Source organism: Dipodomys spectabilis, unplaced genomic scaffold (genome assembly GCF_019054845.1).
Source record: "Dipodomys spectabilis isolate Male_0828 unplaced genomic scaffold, ASM1905484v1 ptg000002l, whole genome shotgun sequence".
Lineage (NCBI taxonomy): Eukaryota > Metazoa > Chordata > Mammalia > Rodentia > Heteromyidae > Dipodomys > Dipodomys spectabilis.
The window spans coordinates 26,598,751-26,620,097 of record NW_024870679.1 but is presented as its reverse complement, the minus strand read 5'-3'; the positions used below and the strand labels follow the sequence as shown (position 1 = coordinate 26,620,097).

The 21,347-nt window shown below is 34.7% G+C and overlaps 1 protein-coding gene across 1 annotated transcript in view; it reads right to left on the bottom strand.

Annotated features, from left to right (window-relative positions):
* Positions 1-1,798: 1,798 nt before the first annotated feature.
* Positions 1,799-21,347, bottom strand: part of Adgrl4 (adhesion G protein-coupled receptor L4) — a 108,596-nt gene continuing 89,047 nt past the window's right edge. Inside the window, exons 14-16 of the mRNA XM_042682767.1 lie at positions 4,449-4,540; positions 2,739-2,907; positions 1,799-2,399 (exon numbers count right to left, since the gene is read on the bottom strand). Coding sequence (XP_042538701.1) covers positions 2,337-2,399; positions 2,739-2,907; positions 4,449-4,540 — 324 coding nt within the window. The 3' untranslated portion in view covers positions 1,799-2,336. The remainder of the gene's footprint in view (positions 2,400-2,738; positions 2,908-4,448; positions 4,541-21,347) is intronic.

The following is a 21,347-nucleotide window of genomic DNA, read 5'->3' as shown; positions in this document are numbered from 1 at the left end:
TTACTACAGAACTATTGCCATAGCAGTAAATTTACTGTGGCTGCTTTAGCAAATTACCATACACTTAATGTTTGAAATCATATGTTACTGTCTTACAGGTCTGGAAGCTAGAAGCCCAAAATAGGTAATGCTAGGCTAATAACAAAGTCAGCAGGGCTGACTTCCTTCAGGAAGTTCTGGGGAAGAGTCCCTTTTCTTGCCTTTGTCAACTCCTGAAGGCCATCACACTGTGGTATGTGGACTTCTTCCAATTCAAAACCTGTGGAGGTTAGTAGAGTCTGTCATGCCGCATGCATTGGGTCATACTGTAACTCTTTTGTTTTCTTCTTCCGCTTATAAGGATCCTAGTGATAACTCTAGTCTGGAATACATAACACGTTAGTAAATGGGAAATATTATTCCATCACAAGGCCAGCTGATTAGTAACATGAATTCCATCTGCAGCCTTCATTCTCTTAACCATGTAAGCGAAGATAATAATAGGTTCTAAATATCCAGGCTTGGGTGTTCTTTTTTCTTTTTTGGAAGGCTATCATTCTGTCCACCACCTTGTTTTGTTAATATATTGATTGAACTATTGTTTTTCAATATCTCATTCCTATAAAATATTCTGTAAGCTAGGTACTGGTGGCTCATGCCTGTAACACTAGTTAATTAGAAGGCTGATCTAAGGACTGCAGTTCCAAGGCAGCCTGCACAGGAAAAAGCTTGATATTCTGACCTCTACTAGTTACCAAAAAAGCTGAAAGTGGAGTTATGGCTCAAGTGGTAGAGCACTAGCATTGAGCAATAATGCTCAGGAACAGCAACCTGAGTTTAAACCCCAGGAATTATATATATATATATATCCCAAGCTTGTTCTATAATGACCATGACAATAAATAGTTACCAGCTTGTCATGAGAAAAATTAGGATATATAGTGAAGTTATTATCATGGATGTTCTAGAAATATAAAAGAGCTTATTGTCAAGCAGATTATTTCTTAATGAAATGACTTAGCAAGAAGTAGCCTGATTGTTTCATTTAGATAACATGTTTTTTCTTGGAGCACGATTTAACAGACTTTAACAGATAGGGAAATTCATTTAAAATCACAACATTCAATGATTTGGTGTATTTTTGCAGATAGATACAGAAAATTTACATATTTAAAAAAATAAAATAGCTACATCTTCCATTTAATGAGATTTGTGAATAAATAGGAACCTCACATTTAAACAGATACATTTAAATAGGTAGTAGAAAACTGACAGAAAATAGATCCCATGAAAACGTTTGTATTTCCTGGTGATTTCTTTGTCATAAAAAAGTTTTAAAATGTGTATTTTTCTGATGAGAAAAAATAGCAACTCACTTTATGAATCCTTCCATATTTACAATGCCCTTTTTAAAACATTAAGGTTAAAGGTACTATTGCAATATGAGTTATAGTACGTCTAAAATGAAAAACTTACATACTTAAATATATTAATCTAATTTCATATGGTAACTTTTCACTACCCTGAAAGGTTATAGAATAAAATGCTTCCATTTTCATTCACTGTGTTTCCATTAGAAGGCATAAAATATTATATTTTGACACATTTATTTATTTAGTGATTATGCATCTGAAGTTCACCATACTTATTTGTGAAGCAGGTATAGAAATGCCATATACTTCAATCTAATGTTAAATTTAAAACAGATATCTTTGTTTCTTTCATTTGCAAATTATCTTTTTACATTGGAAGCAAAATAAATGTAGTAAAAAGAAGTGTAGGTTGTGAAGTTCAGAATAATTCACAAAATGACACAATATGTTTATTCAGTTCTTTATTTTTACCTCATAATTTTCTCATCCAGTTTGCAGAAAAACAAGTTTATTCAAAGTACAGCCATTTTGATTGTCCTGTTTTATATTCTGTCCTTCTTTCTCTTATGCTCTGCTTTCTGTAACAAAGCTCATTACCAAGTGGTAGGGGACTCGTTTCAAAGGCAACACAAGTCACAAAAATATCAAGCCAGTGGTTTCCTTCAGGACATTCATATATTTCATGTGTTAGGAAGAAAATCTTTCCTTGGGTGCAGTGATATCACTCCTGAGAAACAAATTACTTTCCAAATATCTGCAGTACTATTTTTGACATTTAGGAAAACACACTATAGCTATGTGGTATATAATCTTACCTAATAATCTACAGTTCTCATAGAGTAAACTGAAAAAACTGAATTAAAATGTGTAACTACCTAGGAGCTAGTAAATGGGTAATAGGATTAAGTGATTTTTATACTCTGGTCATCCATAACTTGGGGTTTTAGTTTCTTTGCAGTTGTAATTATCCATAGTTCTCCATGTTTATCTTAAACATCCAAAGCAACACGGGACATTTTTGAACAATCTATAATACTCCTCTTGAATCTTGAAAAAGGAAAAGAAAAAAAGTTACATGTAATCATGACAAATGCATCAAATTACTATAAAGTCACAATAGAGTGGCATATTTTGTTTGTTAGAGCCTTATAGCTTTTTGTATATTGGAATAGGCTCCAGTAGATATGCACTATAATTACATACCTAATAGAAAGTATTTTTAAAAGCATATTATTTCCCCTAGGAACAAATAATGTTCTGATTATTTTAGTACCAAAAATGCACTGTGCTTAGGCATGAAAAGCAGAAGTCATCAGGCTGGTAGAATAAGAATTTCCTATCGATTTCAGTGTTGCCCAGAAATCATCATAATAAGAAAATACTTGCCTTTCTGGATAAAACACAGAGGAATAAGAAAATGAACATTCCCTGGAAGGCATTGCTGACAGTGAAGAGGTAAGCTGTCACCACGGAGGCGTGTACCACATGCAGAACCCCAAAGATCCAAGTGGTACCAAGGAGGAATAGGAGAGCAAGAGCTCCTCTTGCGCAAGACCTAGAATATATTTTAAATGTTTTAGTTAAGAAAACCAAGCATTGCTGGGTGCCAGTGGCTCATGCCTGTAATCTTAGCTTCTCAGAAGGCTGAGATCTAAGGACCAAGATTCAAAGCCAGCCTGGGCAGGAAAGTCTATGAGACTATTTCCAATTATCCACCAGAAAACAGGCTCTGTGGCTCAAAGTGGTAGAGGGCTAGCCTTGAGCAAGAAGCACAGGGACAGATCCAAGGCTCTGAGTTCCAGCCCTACAACCGATTACAAATGCATATATTCCCCTCCAAACACTTCAAGTTAGGTGAGAAGAATTTTTTCTTCAGCCAAGAAACCTACAGAGACCCCAAATGAGTTGGACACTGCTCAAAACTGTGTGACAGTTTGTTTGGCCATATTGGAACAAGATGTCTTCTGAAATCACAGCCCTATTATGAATATATGTCATTTTAAAAGGAATGACTTAATCTTAAAATATTTTATCTGTGATTCTGACTGTATGTGCACTGATTTCAGATTTAATGTGGAAGGAATTCTCAGGGAGAAGACATACATCTGTCAGCTAAGAAGTCTTCATAGAAAATTCTAGAAAGTGTTCCATATGGATGGAGCCAGTAGCTGTTTCTGACATCAAAGCAGACTTCTGTATTCCTTTCTGGGTTGGTAGTGAAGAAGGCATAAGCTATAAAACCAGCCTTCTTGTTTACCTCTTGGTTTGGCAATGCAGTTACCTCACATTCATGTTAGAATACCAATTTCTTAAGAATTAAAGGAAGAACACGCACACACACACACACACACACACAGATTCTCAAATGTATTTTCCACTGATTTTCAGGTAGCTTTTGGTAAAATAATATTCATTATCTCCCCATGATGATATTGCCTTGAAAATGAAGCAACTAAATGATTTTTCTTGCATTCATTCAGTCCAATCATTCCTCACTGCAGAAGGTGATTTTTCGCAGTGTGCCTCAGAAAAGGACTCATTTCAACTTTATTAAAAACAGCACACCACATGAAAACTGTGAATGTTGAGAACTAAAAGAAAGCAATCCATCAAACATCTGCTAAATCCAAACTATAAATCTTCTGGAAGACACTGAAACTACAAGAATGTTCCAAGCAATACAAACAGTCAGTTGTTTCCCACATTCCCTATAGTATACTTCAGCTTTTCCTGAACAAGCCACTTTCAAGATCTCAATAAATCAGTTTAAGAAGAGAAGGTTAAAGGAAAAATATCTTGGCAACATGTAAACTAGGAATTACAAGGGAAAAACATTTACTAAGCACAGAGAAATGCTTTACAAAGGAAAGCACCAATACCTATTTGGTTTCTAAAACAACCATCATCTATAAAAACAAAACAAAACAAAAACAGAAGAAAAAGCAAAAACAATAACCTAAAGGATTTTGGTTATGGCTCAGTGGTAGAATGGTTGCCTGGAATGTCTGAGACCCTGGATTCAATCCTCAGAACAATAACAAAACAGTGATTAAAGATTTTTATTACTAAAATAAATGAACTTCAGTGAACACTTACCTTACATTCTCATAGCAACTAACTTCTGGTTTCAAGCCAGCAGTGTGACGAAAAACTTTGTATATGATAACTCCAAAAGCCAAGAGATTCACCTGGGGGAATATATTAGTTTCCAGAAAGAGATAATTCATGGTAAATTAAATACACATAAAGGCAATAAATAAGTTGTAAAGATTTAAACTAAACAGTATCCACAAATTCATAACACACACACATATATACATGTATACTTATCACATATTATATATGTGTATATATAACAAACTATATACAGTATTATATACACTATATATAATATATATGTTATATACAAAATATACACTAATATAGAAAGTTACTGGAGGCTTGATCTCATAAACTCTGTAGCTGATTTATACAATAAAACTGAAAATCATTTGTATACATGCTAGGTATTTATTTTGAAGGTGGACACATAATCTTTTATTTAGTCATTCATTTAACATGTTTTTGAGTACCTACTATGTGTGTGCATCACAAACACTAGGTAGCTATTGTAATTCCCTTCATTTATTTGGTGACATTCCTAAGGTAGTGGTCAGATTTCCATCAGTATTATTGGCTTACTAATTCAGTTAATTCAGTATAAGTGGTCTTTGTCCTTTCCTTTCCCCTGTGGATAAAAATGTGCAACATGTAACAGATGCTTTTAGCCATCTATGAGATGGGTCTTCAGAACTCAAAGGAAAATGGTGAACTAATTCTGACCATGGAGCTACCAGAAAAAAAATTATAAAGCTATGAATTCACATGGAAAATATGCAGTATGGGTTATGGAAACATACTCATGAGGAAAATAATCCCTAAACCATAGTATGGCTGTACCAAATCCAAAGGTAAGGGAGGAGTGAGTGGCAGATACAAAGCACAAAAGGAAACAGATGACAGCAATACTACTTCAAGGAAGTTGAAGTAGTGGCTAGACAATGTGTAGTGTGGATGCTGTAGATCTGCCCAAGCTCCACACAGCACAGAATTGCATAGTAGATACTTCAATATCAGATTCTGTAGGCAGAAAAATGTTTCAGGTGTTATAATCACATCTACAGGTTGGTCAGTATGGTGTATTGCTATAATAGGATTGATATATACATAAGGATATATTTGGACCTGCCTATAATCTTAACTACTCAGGAAGCTAAAAGCTGAGGATTGAGGTTCAAAACCAGCATGGGCAGGAAATTCTGTCTCCAATTAGCTACTAGAAAACCAGAAGTGGAACTTTGGTTCAAAGTGGTCAAGTGCTAGCCTTGAGCACAAAAGCTCAGTGACAGCACATAGGTTCTGAGTCCAAGCCCTATGACTGATAAAACAAAAGAAAAAAAGAAAAGAAAAGAAAAATAAAAAACAAAACAAGCCAAAAAAACCCAAAACAACAAAACCCAAAAAAACATTTGATTTGGAAAACACTATAAAACCTTAAGGGCAAAACATCATATTCACTGTTGTTTTGAAGAGATGCAGATAACTTTTTTAAATGTTTTTTATTATGAAAATAGTTTACAGAGAGGTTACAATTACATAAGTAAGGTAATGAGTACATTTCCTATTGAGCATTGTTACCTCCTCCTTTTTTTTCCCCCTACCATCCCTTCCTTCCCCATTTCCCTACCTCCTCAAGTCCCCCCCTCCCCAAGTTGTAAAGTTCATTTTTAACATAGTGTCTTGTACATCTCATTGTTACAATGGGTCAACCCATATCCTTGTTTCAGCATTTTGTTATTTCCCTTCCCCTCCCCAAATTAGAAAAATATCTATACAAGATTCAGGGCACTGACTTCAGATACAATGAAAACAGGAGTTATACCTTGGGGGAAGAACATACAAAAGAAACAAAAAATATCACATAGTACATTTTAGATATGTTAAAAACAATAGCAAGAAAGAAAAAACAAGTTGTGTCCCTATCTTGGGGTTTATTTCACTTAACATCACCTTATATGGTCATATGTACATAGCTTTTGACCTTTTCTACTTGTCCTAGACTTATACTAGTTATTGTAAATAAGGGAAACCATGAAGATCTTCACTAGCCATACAATGGACAAGGGTCTCATATCCAAAAAATACTTAGAATTCAAAAACCTAAATCCCCCACAACAAATCCTCCAAGAAACAAATGCCCAATAAATAAGTGGGCTAAAAACATAAAGAGAAACTTCTCTGAGGAGGAAATAAGAATGGCCAATAGACACATGAAGAAGTGCTCAACTTCTCTGGCCATAAAAGAAATGCAAATCAAAACAACATTGAGATTCCACCTCACCCCAGTTATGGCTAGATTGATTATATGGCTATAATCAAGAAAGCTAATAACAACAGATAATGTTTTTGTAGATAATTCTCTCAACCCCTTACAGAATTTATTCTGGGAAGAAAGATTCAAAGGAAATTAGATAACTTGACCAATCACTTCAATTAATAGGCCAAAATTTTTTGAATGTATTTTTCTTTCATATAGGGCTTCTATTTATAGGGATATTTTTCCTCCAGACTTAACCTCACAATCTTTCACAGTCAATGGAATAAATGCTTGTTGAAGGTTATAAGTGATATTAATTTTTACTTACACCTCATATTACCAACTGAATAATGTATACACAGAGTTTAATGTGTTTTTCTTCTCTTTTCTATATTCTTTTGAAACCGACAAAGCATATTTGGAGTGTCAGAAGATTAAAGGAAGGTGTATTCTAAACGTATCAATGTATTCTAAAGTAAATAAAACAATACTATAAATATTATAATTGATAATATATTATAGAAATAATACATTAGCCCTTTGTTGACTGCATTTTACTAACCCAATTTTTTCAAAAGCCATTTTGAAATGAGAGTAGTTAAATATAATATCTTTTATCTAAATCTTCCTAGTAATTTTGAAGTCTGTAGTTATAAAAACTTTCTTCTAAATGTCAGTTAATTTATATAGCTTCACAGAATAAAACTGCACAATTATTAAAAAGCAGTATAGCCAGGCGCTGGTGACTCATGGCTGTAATCCTAGCTACTCAGGAGGCTGAGATCTCAGAATCAAGGTTCAAAGTCAGCCTGGGCAAGGAAAGTCCGGTCATGGGCCTGAACTCTGGGCCTGGGCGCTGTCCCTCAGCTCTTCAGCTCAAGGCTAGTGCTCTACCACTTGAGCCACAGTGCCACTTCCAGTTTTTTCTGCTTATGTGGTGCTGAGGAATTGAACCCAAGGCCTCACGCATGCAAGGCAAGCGCTCTACCACTGAGCCACCTTCCCAGTCCTGGGAGACTCTTATCTCCAATAAATCACTATAAAACCAGAAGAGGCACTATGGCCCAAGCGATGGAGCACTCGCCTTGAGCGGAAGAGCTGAGACACAACACCCAAACCCACAGTTCAAGCCCCAGGACCAACCAAAAAAAACAAAAAATAATCAGTATAACATTATGGGTCAGAGAACTTCATATTATCAATTGTTTTGGAGATTCTTTGCAATGAATCTCAAATAAATTAAGGATTTAGACTTTTTTTTTATAATTCCAGCTGTCCAATATTCTAATTATATGATTAATTAATTCTAATTACAGTAATGCTTTCATACAAAAAATACATTAGCAATTGTAGAGGGAAAATAAAGTATATTTAGTTGATGTAGTCGACAGCTTCAGTCTATTCCTATGTTTCAATAATTAGCTGAAGTAATAATTTAATAATATTTAATTTTATAAATACTTTTTAATGATTACAAAAGAGGGATACTTGGTATTTTCTAATAGCTATGGTTTTCTTCTAATATTGAAGACAATTATACTTAACTTTATAACTACATGTTACAAAATAACTTCAATTTTACTAAATTTAATAAATAATGTAATCCCAGCCACTATGTTTTAAAAAAACTTCAGTTTTTACTAGATATTTAATTTAAACTTGTTATCACTTAAATATAGTTGTTAATAAAATAAATTATTGCAAAATCTATCTCTAGACCCATAGTTTTCCCACATAAATAGTTAATTTAAAACACTGAAAATTCTTTGAGTTCTACTTTTAATAACACTGACTTTGAAAAGTACTTTCTCATATTGCCTGGTACCTCAGAAGTGCATGTACATTGTACATAGATCTTCTGTGTCATATGCTAAAATTGTGAACAGTGAAGAAGGAATATTCCCTGGGGGAGATACAGAGCTGTAAAGTTCATTGTTCCTGTGAAGAGGGAAAATGTTTATATATATATAAAAACCAGATGCTCTAGGCAAGTGGGAGACTAATTATTATTTCATAAGCTCATTTTTTTCTAAAGGTACAAAAAAAGAGATCAAAACATTTTATCAATAAATTTTATATGCTTTTTGCTTTCTTTTCTTTCTTCCTTTTTCCTTTCTTCCTTCTTTTTCCCTTCCTTCCTTTTTCTCTTCCTTCCTTTTTCCCTCCCTCTATCCCTCCCAACCTCCCTTCCTCCCTTCCTTCCTTCCTTCCTTCCTTCCTTCCTTCCTTCCTTCCTTCCTTCCTTCCTTCCTCCCTCCCTCCCTCCCTCCTTCCTCCTTCCTTCCTTCTTTCTGTAAGTCCTGGGGCTTAAACTCAGGGACTGTTTCTGACCTTTCTGGCTCAAGATTAGCATTCTGCCACTTGATCCAGAGCTTTACTTCCAGCTTTTTGGTGGCTAATTGGATATTAGAGTTTCAGGGAGTTTCCTGCCAAGGCTGGCTTCAAACAATGTTTCTCACCCTGTTGAGTAGCTAGGATTATGGTCATGAACTACTGGGGTCCAGCATGGTTTAAAAGTTTTATATAGCCAAAAAATTACAATATATTGATTACTTATACAGAATAATAATATAAATGTCAATTGTTTAGTTTTGTTCAAGTGTTTTCTAAGGGTTTGCTAAGTGTCTGAGACAATAGTGTAGGCTTGGTACATACATGTTAATAGAGCTGACTTTTTTGTTTTCATAGATTCTATTAAGAAAAGAAATAGTGAACAAAAATTATAGTGATACTTATAAACCTTCATACAGACTATGCTATTGATTTACAATTTGGACTAGTAGAAGAGACAGAATAGAGGTGGGCTAGATTTCCCAGAACCTCTTACAAAACTTGATGACTTACAATACATCAGCAGACAAAAAGAATGAAGTGGAGAAGGTAGTATATGAAATAAAAGAACCTGGATATGAGTCCCTAATATTTAATGGAGATGAGGAAGTGTTTTGCCTTTGGAAGAAGAGTTGAAGAAATGGAACAGCTTGAGAAGTAGTAGCTTGGGTAGATATAAACATATATCACTTAGATTTTATCTGAAGCGCAATACTGTTTTATATATTCTTTCCTTCAAAAATCACTTATGGATGATAGGTCTTTTCTTCAAAGAGGAGATATCATATCTATGAACAAGGGTACAAGTCAGTAAGTGGCCTGTCATAGATTGCATAGCAGATTAAAAGAACACTAGTGACATTGCTCTATAATGTAATTTCTAAGCCAGCATTGAAAGTCAGCATTGATGGGGAGGACATCAGAGAGAAAATATTGGGCTTCTTATGTTCACTCAGTGCCTAGGTGCTCAGATCCAAAGGTTCCAAGTATTATCTACTCCAAGTCCCTAGCTGACTGTGCTTGGAAGTGTAATAAGCATTGTGAGTTAAAAAAAAAAAGTCAATACTGAACTGCTGGCTTTTCCCTAAAAAAGAAAATTTTGTTGTGATCTTACCTATCTTAAAGCAAGCTTTTCTTATTCTTATGCTTACCCCTTAGCATACGTTCCCCTCTATCTCAAATTATTTTTAGAATAGGACACTTTTCCTAACATTCATTCATAGTCCCTGAAAGAGAACACCATGAAATCCCCCATGAGATTCTACAGAAGCTTTCTCACTTATCTCTGAGCTGCAGTACAGGCTTTCCTTTGATCTATCACATCCTATCTCATTGTAGTCTTCAGACAGATCTATTTAAACTAATTGTGAGACCATTTCTGTGTTCAGCACCCTCCAATGGCTGTCTCGTCTGGAATTCTTACAGGTGTTGAAGGTGTGAAATGTGGTCTCTGCTAGACTTCTTCCCTCAGGTCTTCTCTGTCCTTCACTGTCACATTCCAGGCAGCTGTATGGGCTCTGAAAGTGTACTAATACTCATTCCCTCATCACCTTGGTTTTAATGACATGACTTAATGAAAAACACAAAGTATTGTTCTCTTGGTAAGTTTAGTTCTTAAAAACTGAAAGAATTTCTCCTAGGAAAAATTAAGTCATGATTTCCAGGGCCCTCTTCCTAACTAAATGTAGACTGTAGAATCTCTGTATAGAGATTTGTTAGGGAGGACACTAAGTTCCCCCGATATCTACCACTCTTAGAATCTAATCAGATTTCTGATATCTCAAGTTGAGATATCTGGTCTTCTTTTAGCAAGACTGTTACCAAGCCAGTTTTACTAAAAATCAGCTCTTCATGTCTCTTCTTAAAAATTACTCCATTTCTTTCAATCATTCTTTTGCTGTAAATCCACAGTTGTCTACTGCTTTCAGAATTAAGCCAATTTCTCATTTTGCCATGGTGTTAACAACTACTTCATAGTTTTGAGTAAGTCTTTCTTTCCACTTAACAAACATCAGAACAAATTTTGATAGAAAAAAATTATCAGAATAATAATTTATAAGGTACCATGTGATTTTTTTTTTGCTTTGTATGTTCCTCCCTTACGGTATAACCCTGTTTTCACTGTATTTGATGTTGGCATAATTTGGGGAGGGGAAGGGAAAAAACAAAATGTTTAAATAGGGATACAGGTGGACCCATTGTAACAATGAGATCTACAAGACACTATGTTGAAAAACGAACTTTTCAATTTAGGTGGGGGTGAGGGGTGAGGGGTGGGAAGGGAGAGTGTACTTGTGGAGGTGGGGGGGAAGGGATGCTAGGGGGAAAAACAAAGGAGGAGGCAACAATGCTTGATAAGAAATGTAGGCATTACTTTACTCATGTAACTGTAACCTCTTTGTACAGTATTTTCACAATAAAACATTTATAAAAATAATTTTTACTCATATAATAATCTTAAAATAAGAATAGTTTACTTGAGTTGCCTCAAATTTTCTTAGTATTATGTTACTATGGCTCATATGATGCAGATATGTTTACTATATTTATTAATTACTTCTTTTATATTGGTTGCACTAACTCTTCATTAGAAAATTATATGTTACCATAAATTCTTTCTTGATAGAGTGATAAATCATATATAAAAATCAGTATCACTTAAGGTTACAGGACTTTATATATTTTAGAGATAGGTATCAAGTTAAAATTCTGTGTAGCATTTTGTGTGCTGGCAGGGCTTGAACTCAGGGCCTAGGTATTGTCCTTGAGCTTACTTACTCAATGCTAACACTCTATTATTTAAGCCACAGCTCCTTTCTGGTGGTTAATTGGAGATAACTGTCTTGTAGATATTCCTGCTTGGAAAGTCAGGCCTGGAAGCCAATAGCTAGAATAAAAGCCCTGAGCAGGACCACACCTTAGATGCTTAACTAACACAATACATTCTTAAATAAAGAAGACTTTATTATTTTATCATCTAGGTTACCCTGATTATTTATGTCTCATTGTTAGTGCCACTAAAGTATAGAGCTAATTTTCTTTTAATTTTATTGTAAAGGTGATCTACAGAGGGATTACAGTTTCATAAGTCAGGTAATGAGCACATTTCCTTTTGAACATTGTAACCCCTCCCTCATTTTCTCCCAGTTTTTCCCCTCCAGTCATCCCTCCCCACCAATTGTATAGTTAATTTCCAAGTGGGTTTATTGTCAAGTGGGTTTAACTGCTGAATTTGTTCATCTTTTGTCCTACCATTTCTGTGTTTCCCCTTCCCTTCCCCAAATCAGATAAACTTATATACAAGCTAAAGACACAAAGAAGACTCTGACAGAAGATAATAAACGAAAGAAAAAAGGGAAAAGAAAGAAAAAAGAACTGTAAACAGTACAATAAAAATTCTCTTACTTCCATTTCTTGGAGTTCATTTTGATAAGCATCACTTAAATGATCTTATGCACATGGATATTGAGCCCTTGTGATTCTCTCCTAAGAATATCTTCCATTGTTCTCACTGTGTCTATGTTTAGACTGTTGTTTAATTAGTCTTGTCCAAGTATAATTTTTGTCTTTTACTGTCTTTTGGGTTTATTTGTAGATTTATAGGCACATTCTAATTATTAAAAATGAGGGAAACCATGTGGTTTTGGGTCTTGCTTACTTCTTTTAGTATAATTTTTTCCAAGTCTTTCCATTATGAATGGGCCACTTTTATTCTTTCTGCTGGAAGCATAAAATTCCATTGTGTATATGTACCACATTTTCTTGATTCATTTGCCCACTGAGGGGCATCTGGGTTGAGTTCATATCTTGGTCATGATAAATAACAATGCTGCAATAAACCTGCTCATGCCTGGCTTTAATGTAGCCTGATGCGTGGTCAATTGGATAGATGCCCACAAGTCGGATTACTGGGTCATAGGGAAACTCCATGTTTAGTCATTATTTTTGGTATTGTCCTTGGTTGTGGGGCTTGAACTCTGGGCATGGGCGCTGTCCCTGTGCTCTTCAGATCAAGGTGAGCACTCTACTGCTTGAGCCACAGCGACACTTCCAGTTTTCTAGTTGTTTATTGGAGATAAGATTCTCATGGACTTTCGTGTCCCAGCTGGCTTTGAACTGCGATCTTCAGATCTCACTCTCCTAAGTAGCTAGGATTACCAGCCAGCAACATGATTCATCTTTTGAGGAAACTCCATATTGTTTGCCAGAGTAGTTGAACAAGTTAACTACATTTTCACCAACAGTGCAAAAGTGTTCCCTTTTGGCCATATTTCCTGATAGCATCTCTTATTGTTTTCTTGATTATGGCCATTCTAACTGGGGTGAGATGAAGTTTTTATGTTGTTTACTAAGGGTCTGTCCATTTTGTTAATTTTTTTCAAAGAACCAAATCTTTGTTTTATTGACCCTTGCTATGTTTGTTTAGACTCTAATTCATTTAATTCTGATTTAATTTTAATTATTTGTTCCTGTCTACTGGATTGGGGTTTGACTTGTTGCTCTTTTTCAAGTAGCTTCTGGCACATCATTAAATTTGTTGATGTAGGAACTCAAAGCTATAAATTTTCCTCTGAGTACTGCCTTTGCTGTGTCCCAGAGGAGCTGGTATTTTGTATGTTCATTTTTGTTAAATATCATGAATATTTGAATTTCCTTTCTGATCTCTTCAATGACCCACAGGTGATTCAACAATGCGCTGTTCAGCTGGGCGCAGGTGGCTCACACCTATAATCCTAAGTACTCAGGAGGCTGAGATCTCAGGATCACAGTTCAAAGCCAGCCTGGGCAAGAAACTGTGAGACTTTTATCTCCAATAAACCACTAGAAAACTGGAAGTGGTGCTGTGGCTCAAGCTGTAGAGTGCTCGCCTTGAGCTGAAGAGCGCAGGGACAGAGCCCAAGCCCCGAGTTCAAGCCCCATGACCAACAAAGAAAACAAAAAAACAAAAAACAAAAAATATGTGTTGTTCAATCTACATGAGTTCAGAATTTTCTATGATGGCTTTTAGTGTTGAGCTCTAATTGTATTCCATTTTGGTCTGAGAGAATGTAGGGAATAGTTCCAATATTTCTGAATTTGCACAGATTTGCTTTGTGACCTAAAATGGGATCTTTTTGGGAATGTTCCATATCCTTCTGAGAAGAATCTATATTCTAATGCTGCTGGATGAAATATTCTGTAGATGTTTGTTAAGTCTAATTGGTCTATGCAATTGTTTAGTTCTGAGGTTTCTCTGTTGAGTTTTTGTTGGGTTGATCTATCCAGAGGCAACAGTGGTCTGTTAAAGTTACCAACAATCAATGTGTTTGGATCTGTGTGTTTTAAGGGTAAGTAGTGTTTGTTTGATGAAGTTGGGTGCTCCAGCATTTGGTGTATAGATATTTTGAATTGTTATATCTTCATGTAAGAGAGATATTTTTATTAGTATGTAATATCTTTCTTTGTCTCTTCTTCTCACTAATTTTAATTTGATGTCTATTTTTATCTGGTATTATGGGGCTATTTATGGAGACCATTAGCTTGATAGATTATAGTCCAGCCTTTCACTTTCAGAATATGTTTTTGTGGGCAAGATGTGTCTCTTGAAGACAACAGATGGATGGATCTTGCTTTTGATCCAAGTAGTCAATCTATGTTATTAAATTGGAGAGTTAAGTCCATTAATACTGAGAAATGTTTGGTAGTTCCTGCCATATTATCCATTTTCTTAGGTGGTGTGTCTCATCACTTCTTACTCTATTTATTTGATTTGCTGGTATGGGGCCAATTCTCTGCCAATATCATATGTACTACATCTTTAAATATCTCAGCAACACATGGAACATTCTCTAAAATAGACCACATTTTAGGTCACAAAGCAAATCTGTCCAAACCCAGAAACATTGACATTATGCCCTCATTCTCTCAAGCCACATGGGAATAAAATTAGAATTCAACACTAAAAACAACCGAAGGAAATCCTGTAACACATGGAGGCTGAACAACATGCTGTTGAACTACCAGTAGGTTATGGAAAAGATTAGAAAGGAAATTCAAATGTTCATGATTTTTAACAAAAATGAACATACAAATTACCAGCTCCTCAGAGAAACAGCAAAGGCAGTACTCAGAGGAAAATTTATAATTGAGTTTCTACATCAACAAATTTGAGAGATTTCAAACAAGCAATTTAATGATGCATCTGAAGCTCCTTGAAAAAGAGCAACAAGCCAAACTCCAATCTAATAGACAGAAACAAATAATGAAAATTAACTCAGAATTAAATTAATTACAGTCTAAAAAACTATAGAAAGAAAAAACAGAGTTGGTTCTTTTAAAAAATTAACACAATTGAAAGACCCTTAGCAAATCTTACCAGAGAAAGAATAAACAAATTGAGATGAGAATGGAAACATCACCACAGAAACAACCAAGATTCAGAACATTATAAGGGACTACTTCTCAAATCTTTATGCTAATAAGTCTAAGAATCTAGATGAAATGGAAGAATTTCTAGCAAATATTGATATGTCCAAACTAAACCAAGAAGATTTAAACCAACTTAACAGACCCATATGAAGCATCGAAATAGAAACAGTAATAAGATACCTCCCATCCAAGAAAAGCCCAGGACCAGATGGGTTCACAACTAAATTCTACAAGGCCTTCAAAGCATAACTCACACCAACACTCCTCCAACTCTTCAATGAAATTGAAAGTGAGAGCTCACTACCATACTCTTTCTATAAAGACATCATAGCCCTCATCCCAAAACAAGGCAGGGACTCATCAAAGAAAGAGAACTATAAACCCATTTCTTTGATGAACATCGATGTAAAATTTCTCAACAAAATTATGGCCAATTGACTTCAACAAGTCATCAAAAAAATCATACACCATGATCAAAAAGGATTGATTTCAGGGATGCAAAGCTGGTTCAATATATGCAAATCAATTAATGTAATTCATCACATCATATCTTCTCTAATGCTGGTTTGGTGTAAATATATTGTTTCAGTTTTTCCTTGTGAAAGGTTTTTATTTGTCTCTTGATTATGAACAATAGCTTAGTTGGGTATAATATTCTTGGCTGGTAGTTGTTTGTCTTTAAGGCATGTCATACTGTGTTCCAAGCTCTCCTTGCTTTCATAGTCTTGGCTGAAAAATCTAGTTCTTTTAATTGGTTTTTCCATTATAGGTAATTAAGCTTTTCTCCTTGTCAGCTTTAAGGATACTTTCCTTTGTCTCTATTGATCTTGTGCAGATTACAATGTGGCAGTGGATGTTTTCTTCTGGTCTGGTCTGTTTGGGGTTCTAAAGGCTTCTTGTATTTGAATGGGCCTATCATTTGGAGGTGTATGAAGTTCTCTGCTAGAATTCTGTGCAATGACTTTCCTATCCCGTTAGGCTCCTTTTGTTAACCTTCTTCAATGCCTATTAGTCTTAAAATAGGTTTTCTGAATGAGCCCTGAAGCTCCTTTAAGTACAATTCTTGTTTCTTGGATAATTGTCTAGTATAGAGGTGATCAATGACATAAGTGAACTTTCATTCATTCTCACTTTTTCTTTAAAACAGTTTTAGAGTACCAATGAAGTGTCCATAATAATTTCATAGAAATAAACAAGATAGAAACCTTAGATAGAAAAGGGCTCACTGCTGCATTTCAGAAAACATATAAGAATGATTGAAAAAAGCTATGTAAAGCCACAAACTCTTAAATCTTAGAAAAAATCAATATTTTAACAGAAATATATTATTAAATTAATATATACTTAAATTAATTAAATATGCTTCTTAACCAGATATATGCAGTTTGTCAAAATTTAGCACACTTTCTGTTGTTAGACAAGGGTTAAAATTTTTAAGTGTCCTTTTTAAAAACAGAAATTTAAATGGATGATCCAGTGACAGAGTGAGAACTAACTGAAGGATTTAGACCTTCAGGTACATTGAACCCAAGGGCTTCAAATTTAGACTTCAAAATTAAGCATCACAATCAATCATTTTTCTTTTCTTAGCCTTTTCTCAATAATTGATGAAGCCATCTATATGCTGATGTCAGATCTCACCAAAAAGAATGAGAAATTTTCTCTTACAGCCCTTTTAGACCTTACTTTAAATTTTCATGTATATCAAATGAAATCTGCCCCATTTAAGAATGTGCCATGATCACAACCTGTATGTCCTTCCAAATGGTTTTATTGCCTTTAAATTAACTCCTCAAGACAAACTTGCTTCTACTATGAACAAAGGACAGCATTTTACAAGTGGACCAAGTGCCAGGAAGGAAAAAAGCCATTCATTTTCAGACCTTAAATCACTGTCAGAAGAGCAAAGCAATTATAAACTGAAGTCACAGAATCAAAAACCATGCTTTATTAATTGTCCACGACTCAAATTCGAATCAAATATAGAGTATGACTTGCATTTTTCTTTCTGTTGATTCAAATGCCCTAGTTTTAATGCTAATTTCTTTTCTTAATATTTTATTGTAAGGTGATGGGGGGGGGTGGTGGTGGTGAGGGAGGGGTTGTGTTACATTTACATAAGTAAGGTAATGAGTACAATTCTTTTTAAACACTGTTACCCCTCCCTCTTCCTTTTTTCTTTCTTACCCTCCTACTTCACTCTCTCCCATGTTGTATAGTTCATTTCTAACATAGTCTCTAATTAATATCATCGTTGCATTAGTTCATCCTTTGTCTTGCTGTTTCTGTGATTCCCTTTCCCTTCTATGGATCAGGTAAATTTATATACAAGACAAAGGATACAGAAAGCTAAAAAAATAAAGAAAATAGAAATAACTGGATACAGGTAATGCTAATTTCATATGGTATCATGCATGTTTGGATGTATGTTAAGCAGAATAATGTTCTTCCTCCAAAAATATAATGAAAAGGCCAGTTTGCATATAAAAATAAGATTATCAATTTTTTGATAAGGAGATGATCCTAAATTTTCCCTTTGGGCCCAATTTAATCATGTTAGCACTTAATACAGAAGTAATTGGGCAGATGTGATTAAATGAAGCCTAAATGAAAAGGAGACACAGAGAGTTAAAGCATGAGAAGGCTTCAACAGTTGTTTCTTTGAAGACAAATGGGTCATATGTTAGAGACTCTGAGGAAATCTGGCAAACTGAGAATGAAACTTGACAAGCTGTCAGACCACACTGTTTTATAACCAATAAAGAAATGGGCTCTCACTTCTACAATCACATGGAAATAAGCTTGGTCAACAACTTGAAAGCATAGGAAATGAATTCTCAACCACCCAGCACCTTCAAAAGAGCTGATATTTTATATTTATCCCAAATAAATTATGCAAAAAAGTCAGCTGAGTCATATTATACCATACCTGCTCTATGGAACTATGTGATGATACCTTTTGTGTTGTAATAAGCTGCTAAATTGTGTTAATTCAATGTAGCATTTATAAATGGGAGAAAAACACGAAAATATACATGTATATGTAAATAGATAAATAGATATACATGTACCATGTATATACTTTATATAAACATTAAGCATAAATGCTGACCTTCCCTATAATGTTCATTATTTTAACCAAAATATTCCAGTATATAATAAATACTAATTTAAGTATTAAATACTAATGTTTATTATTAATGCTCCACATGTTTAAAGTATAGGCAACTATATAAAGACTCATTGATTATTTGTAGATGATACTTCGATCTCTCTCTCTCTCTTTCTTCTCTCTCTTTCTTGCTGATCCTGTGACTTGAACTCAGGACCTGGAAGCTTTTCCTGAGCCTCTTTATCCTCAAGGATAACTAAAGTTCTACCACTTGAGCTACAGCACCACTTCCTGCTTTTTTTTTCTGAGTAGTTTATTGGAAACAAGAGTCACATGGACTTTCCTGCTTGGAATGAATGTTGATCCTCAGATCTCAGCTTCCCGAGCAGGATTACAGGCATGAGACACCAGCACATGGTTCTTCAATATTTCTTGAAGTAAATATCTAGCACAGTGGATATAGTCTATAATCCCAGCTACTTGGGAGGATATAGGTAGAAGAATTGTTATCCAGGATGGCCCTAGGCAAAAAATGTGAGACCTTATCTAAACAGTAATCTAGAGCAAAAAAGGATGTGGGTATGACTCAAGTGGCACTGCACTTGCCTAGCAGGTTCATGGATCTGAGAACAAACACCAGTCCTGCAATAGTTACATGTGTGTTTAAAGATGAATTATAAATAATAAATGACTTTCTTTTTAGGAAGTTATAAATTTGGCTTGCATTTTCAAGTAAATATCACATTTTCTTTTGTATAATATTTTCATTCATAGAACTACCAGATATAATCAATACAAATAAAGCATGCCAGTATAGTTCAATTTCAGAAATATAATGAACAATATTTTAATAAAAGCATGTTACAAATATGATTCATGTTAATCCAGCATTCCCTCTACTTTTTACACCTTCAAATTCATCTTTTACCTTTATTTTAATTAGGGACACTGACTTCTTAGTCAAACTCCTCAAGTATGTGTCTCCTCCTTGTACACTAATCTATTAGTGTGAAAAGAGACCACAAAAGAAGAGGGAGGAAGCTTTCAGATGCTCCAAATTTTGTGGAAATTGAACATATGTGCATATATCCAGGGCGGTAAAGTGCTCTAAAACTATAGTGGGTGAAAAAGCACCTTAAAGGATGGAGCCTAGAAAAGACTATGTCAGGACATGGCATAACTCTTTCCACTGTGAAAGCCCTCTGTGTGTCTGATAAAACTCTGCTAAAAAGTTATTAGGGTTGGTACTTACAAAATAACTTTGGTTAATAAAGTAATGGCTAGAAGTTGAATATGCAAATTTTAGGTATTTAATAGCATTAATGGAAATTTGATACATTCATAGAAATGATGACATGGTATTTATTGACTTATTGTCAAATTATGATGAAAATATTTTATCATGTATACCTACATGACATTGTTGGCAAATGTCTCTCCCTGAACATTAAGAGCCTTATCACTTGGTTCAGAATTTACAGCTTTGGGAATATCTATAGAGCTGAATGATAGCTCTCTGCTGAGGTCACCAACACCTAGCTCAGGGGGAAGCAGACTGCAGAGATGTGAGGTCAGTCTACAATTATATGAAATGCAAAATACTAACTGGAACACATTGAAACATCTGAAAATATAATAGATTCAAGAACCTAAAAATCACAAAGGAGATGATGTTAATAGTTTACTCTGAGACCTTATAGTTTTCATGGTACTACACTCATCTCTTGAGATCTATGCTTTAGAAAACAGCAGTGTTCTCCCACCAGGCATTGCCTTCTGAGAAATGCAACAGTTGTTTTTGGGTAGGATACCATTTTACATGTGCTTTATCAGGCAATGATAAAAATATTTTTGAACACTAATATTTACAGAGTGCTTTCTATGTGACAGATGCTTGTTTAAGTCTTCTATATTCATTTAACCCTGACACCAACTTTTAAGTGTTCTTCCATTACCATTATGTTATTATTGTCATTGATGTTATTGTATCAAAGTTTTTCAGATTTATTTTAACAGAAACATAAAAAGGTTAAATAACTGACCCAAGAAGCAGAGAAAAATCTAATACCTATTAAACAGTTTATGCTCCCAAGCACTTTGCAAAACTACCATATTGTAGATGAAGGACCCAAGTAGGACAAATCTACTGACACTGCAAACTCCAATATTTAATTATGTTGACATTTGTTTATATGAATCCTATGATTATTTCACTTTAGAAGTGGTTAAAATAGAAGTAAGACTTGATGCTGGTGACTCATGTTTATAATCTTATTTACTCAGGAGGCTGAGATCTGAGAATTGAAATTGAATTCAAAGCCATCCCAGGCAGGAAAGTTCATGAGTCTATTATCTTCTAATAACCACTAAATAAAGCTGGATCTGGAATTATGGCTCAAGTGGCAGAGAACTAGCCCTGAGCACTAAAGCTCAGGAACTGCGTAGGCCCTGCACTCCAGCCTAAGGACTGGTGTACCTGTGTGCATGTGTGTGCGTGTGCACACACGCACACACACATAGACACAGACACACAGAGTAGAAGTGATCTAGTTAGATATATAGTATTAATGGTATTAGTGTTCATTAAACCTGGCCAACATACTAAAGATGAAGTCTTACTATCGGTGAATAGGAATTAATGTATTATTCAATCAATCATCTGCTAGAGATCAATGTCTTCACTGTTCCCCATTGTCAAAAGATCAAAGAACATGGTACATTTTCACATTCTACTGAACAATTGTCGTTTCATTGTTGTTTTTAGGTTTTTTTCACTGATATCCAAAGT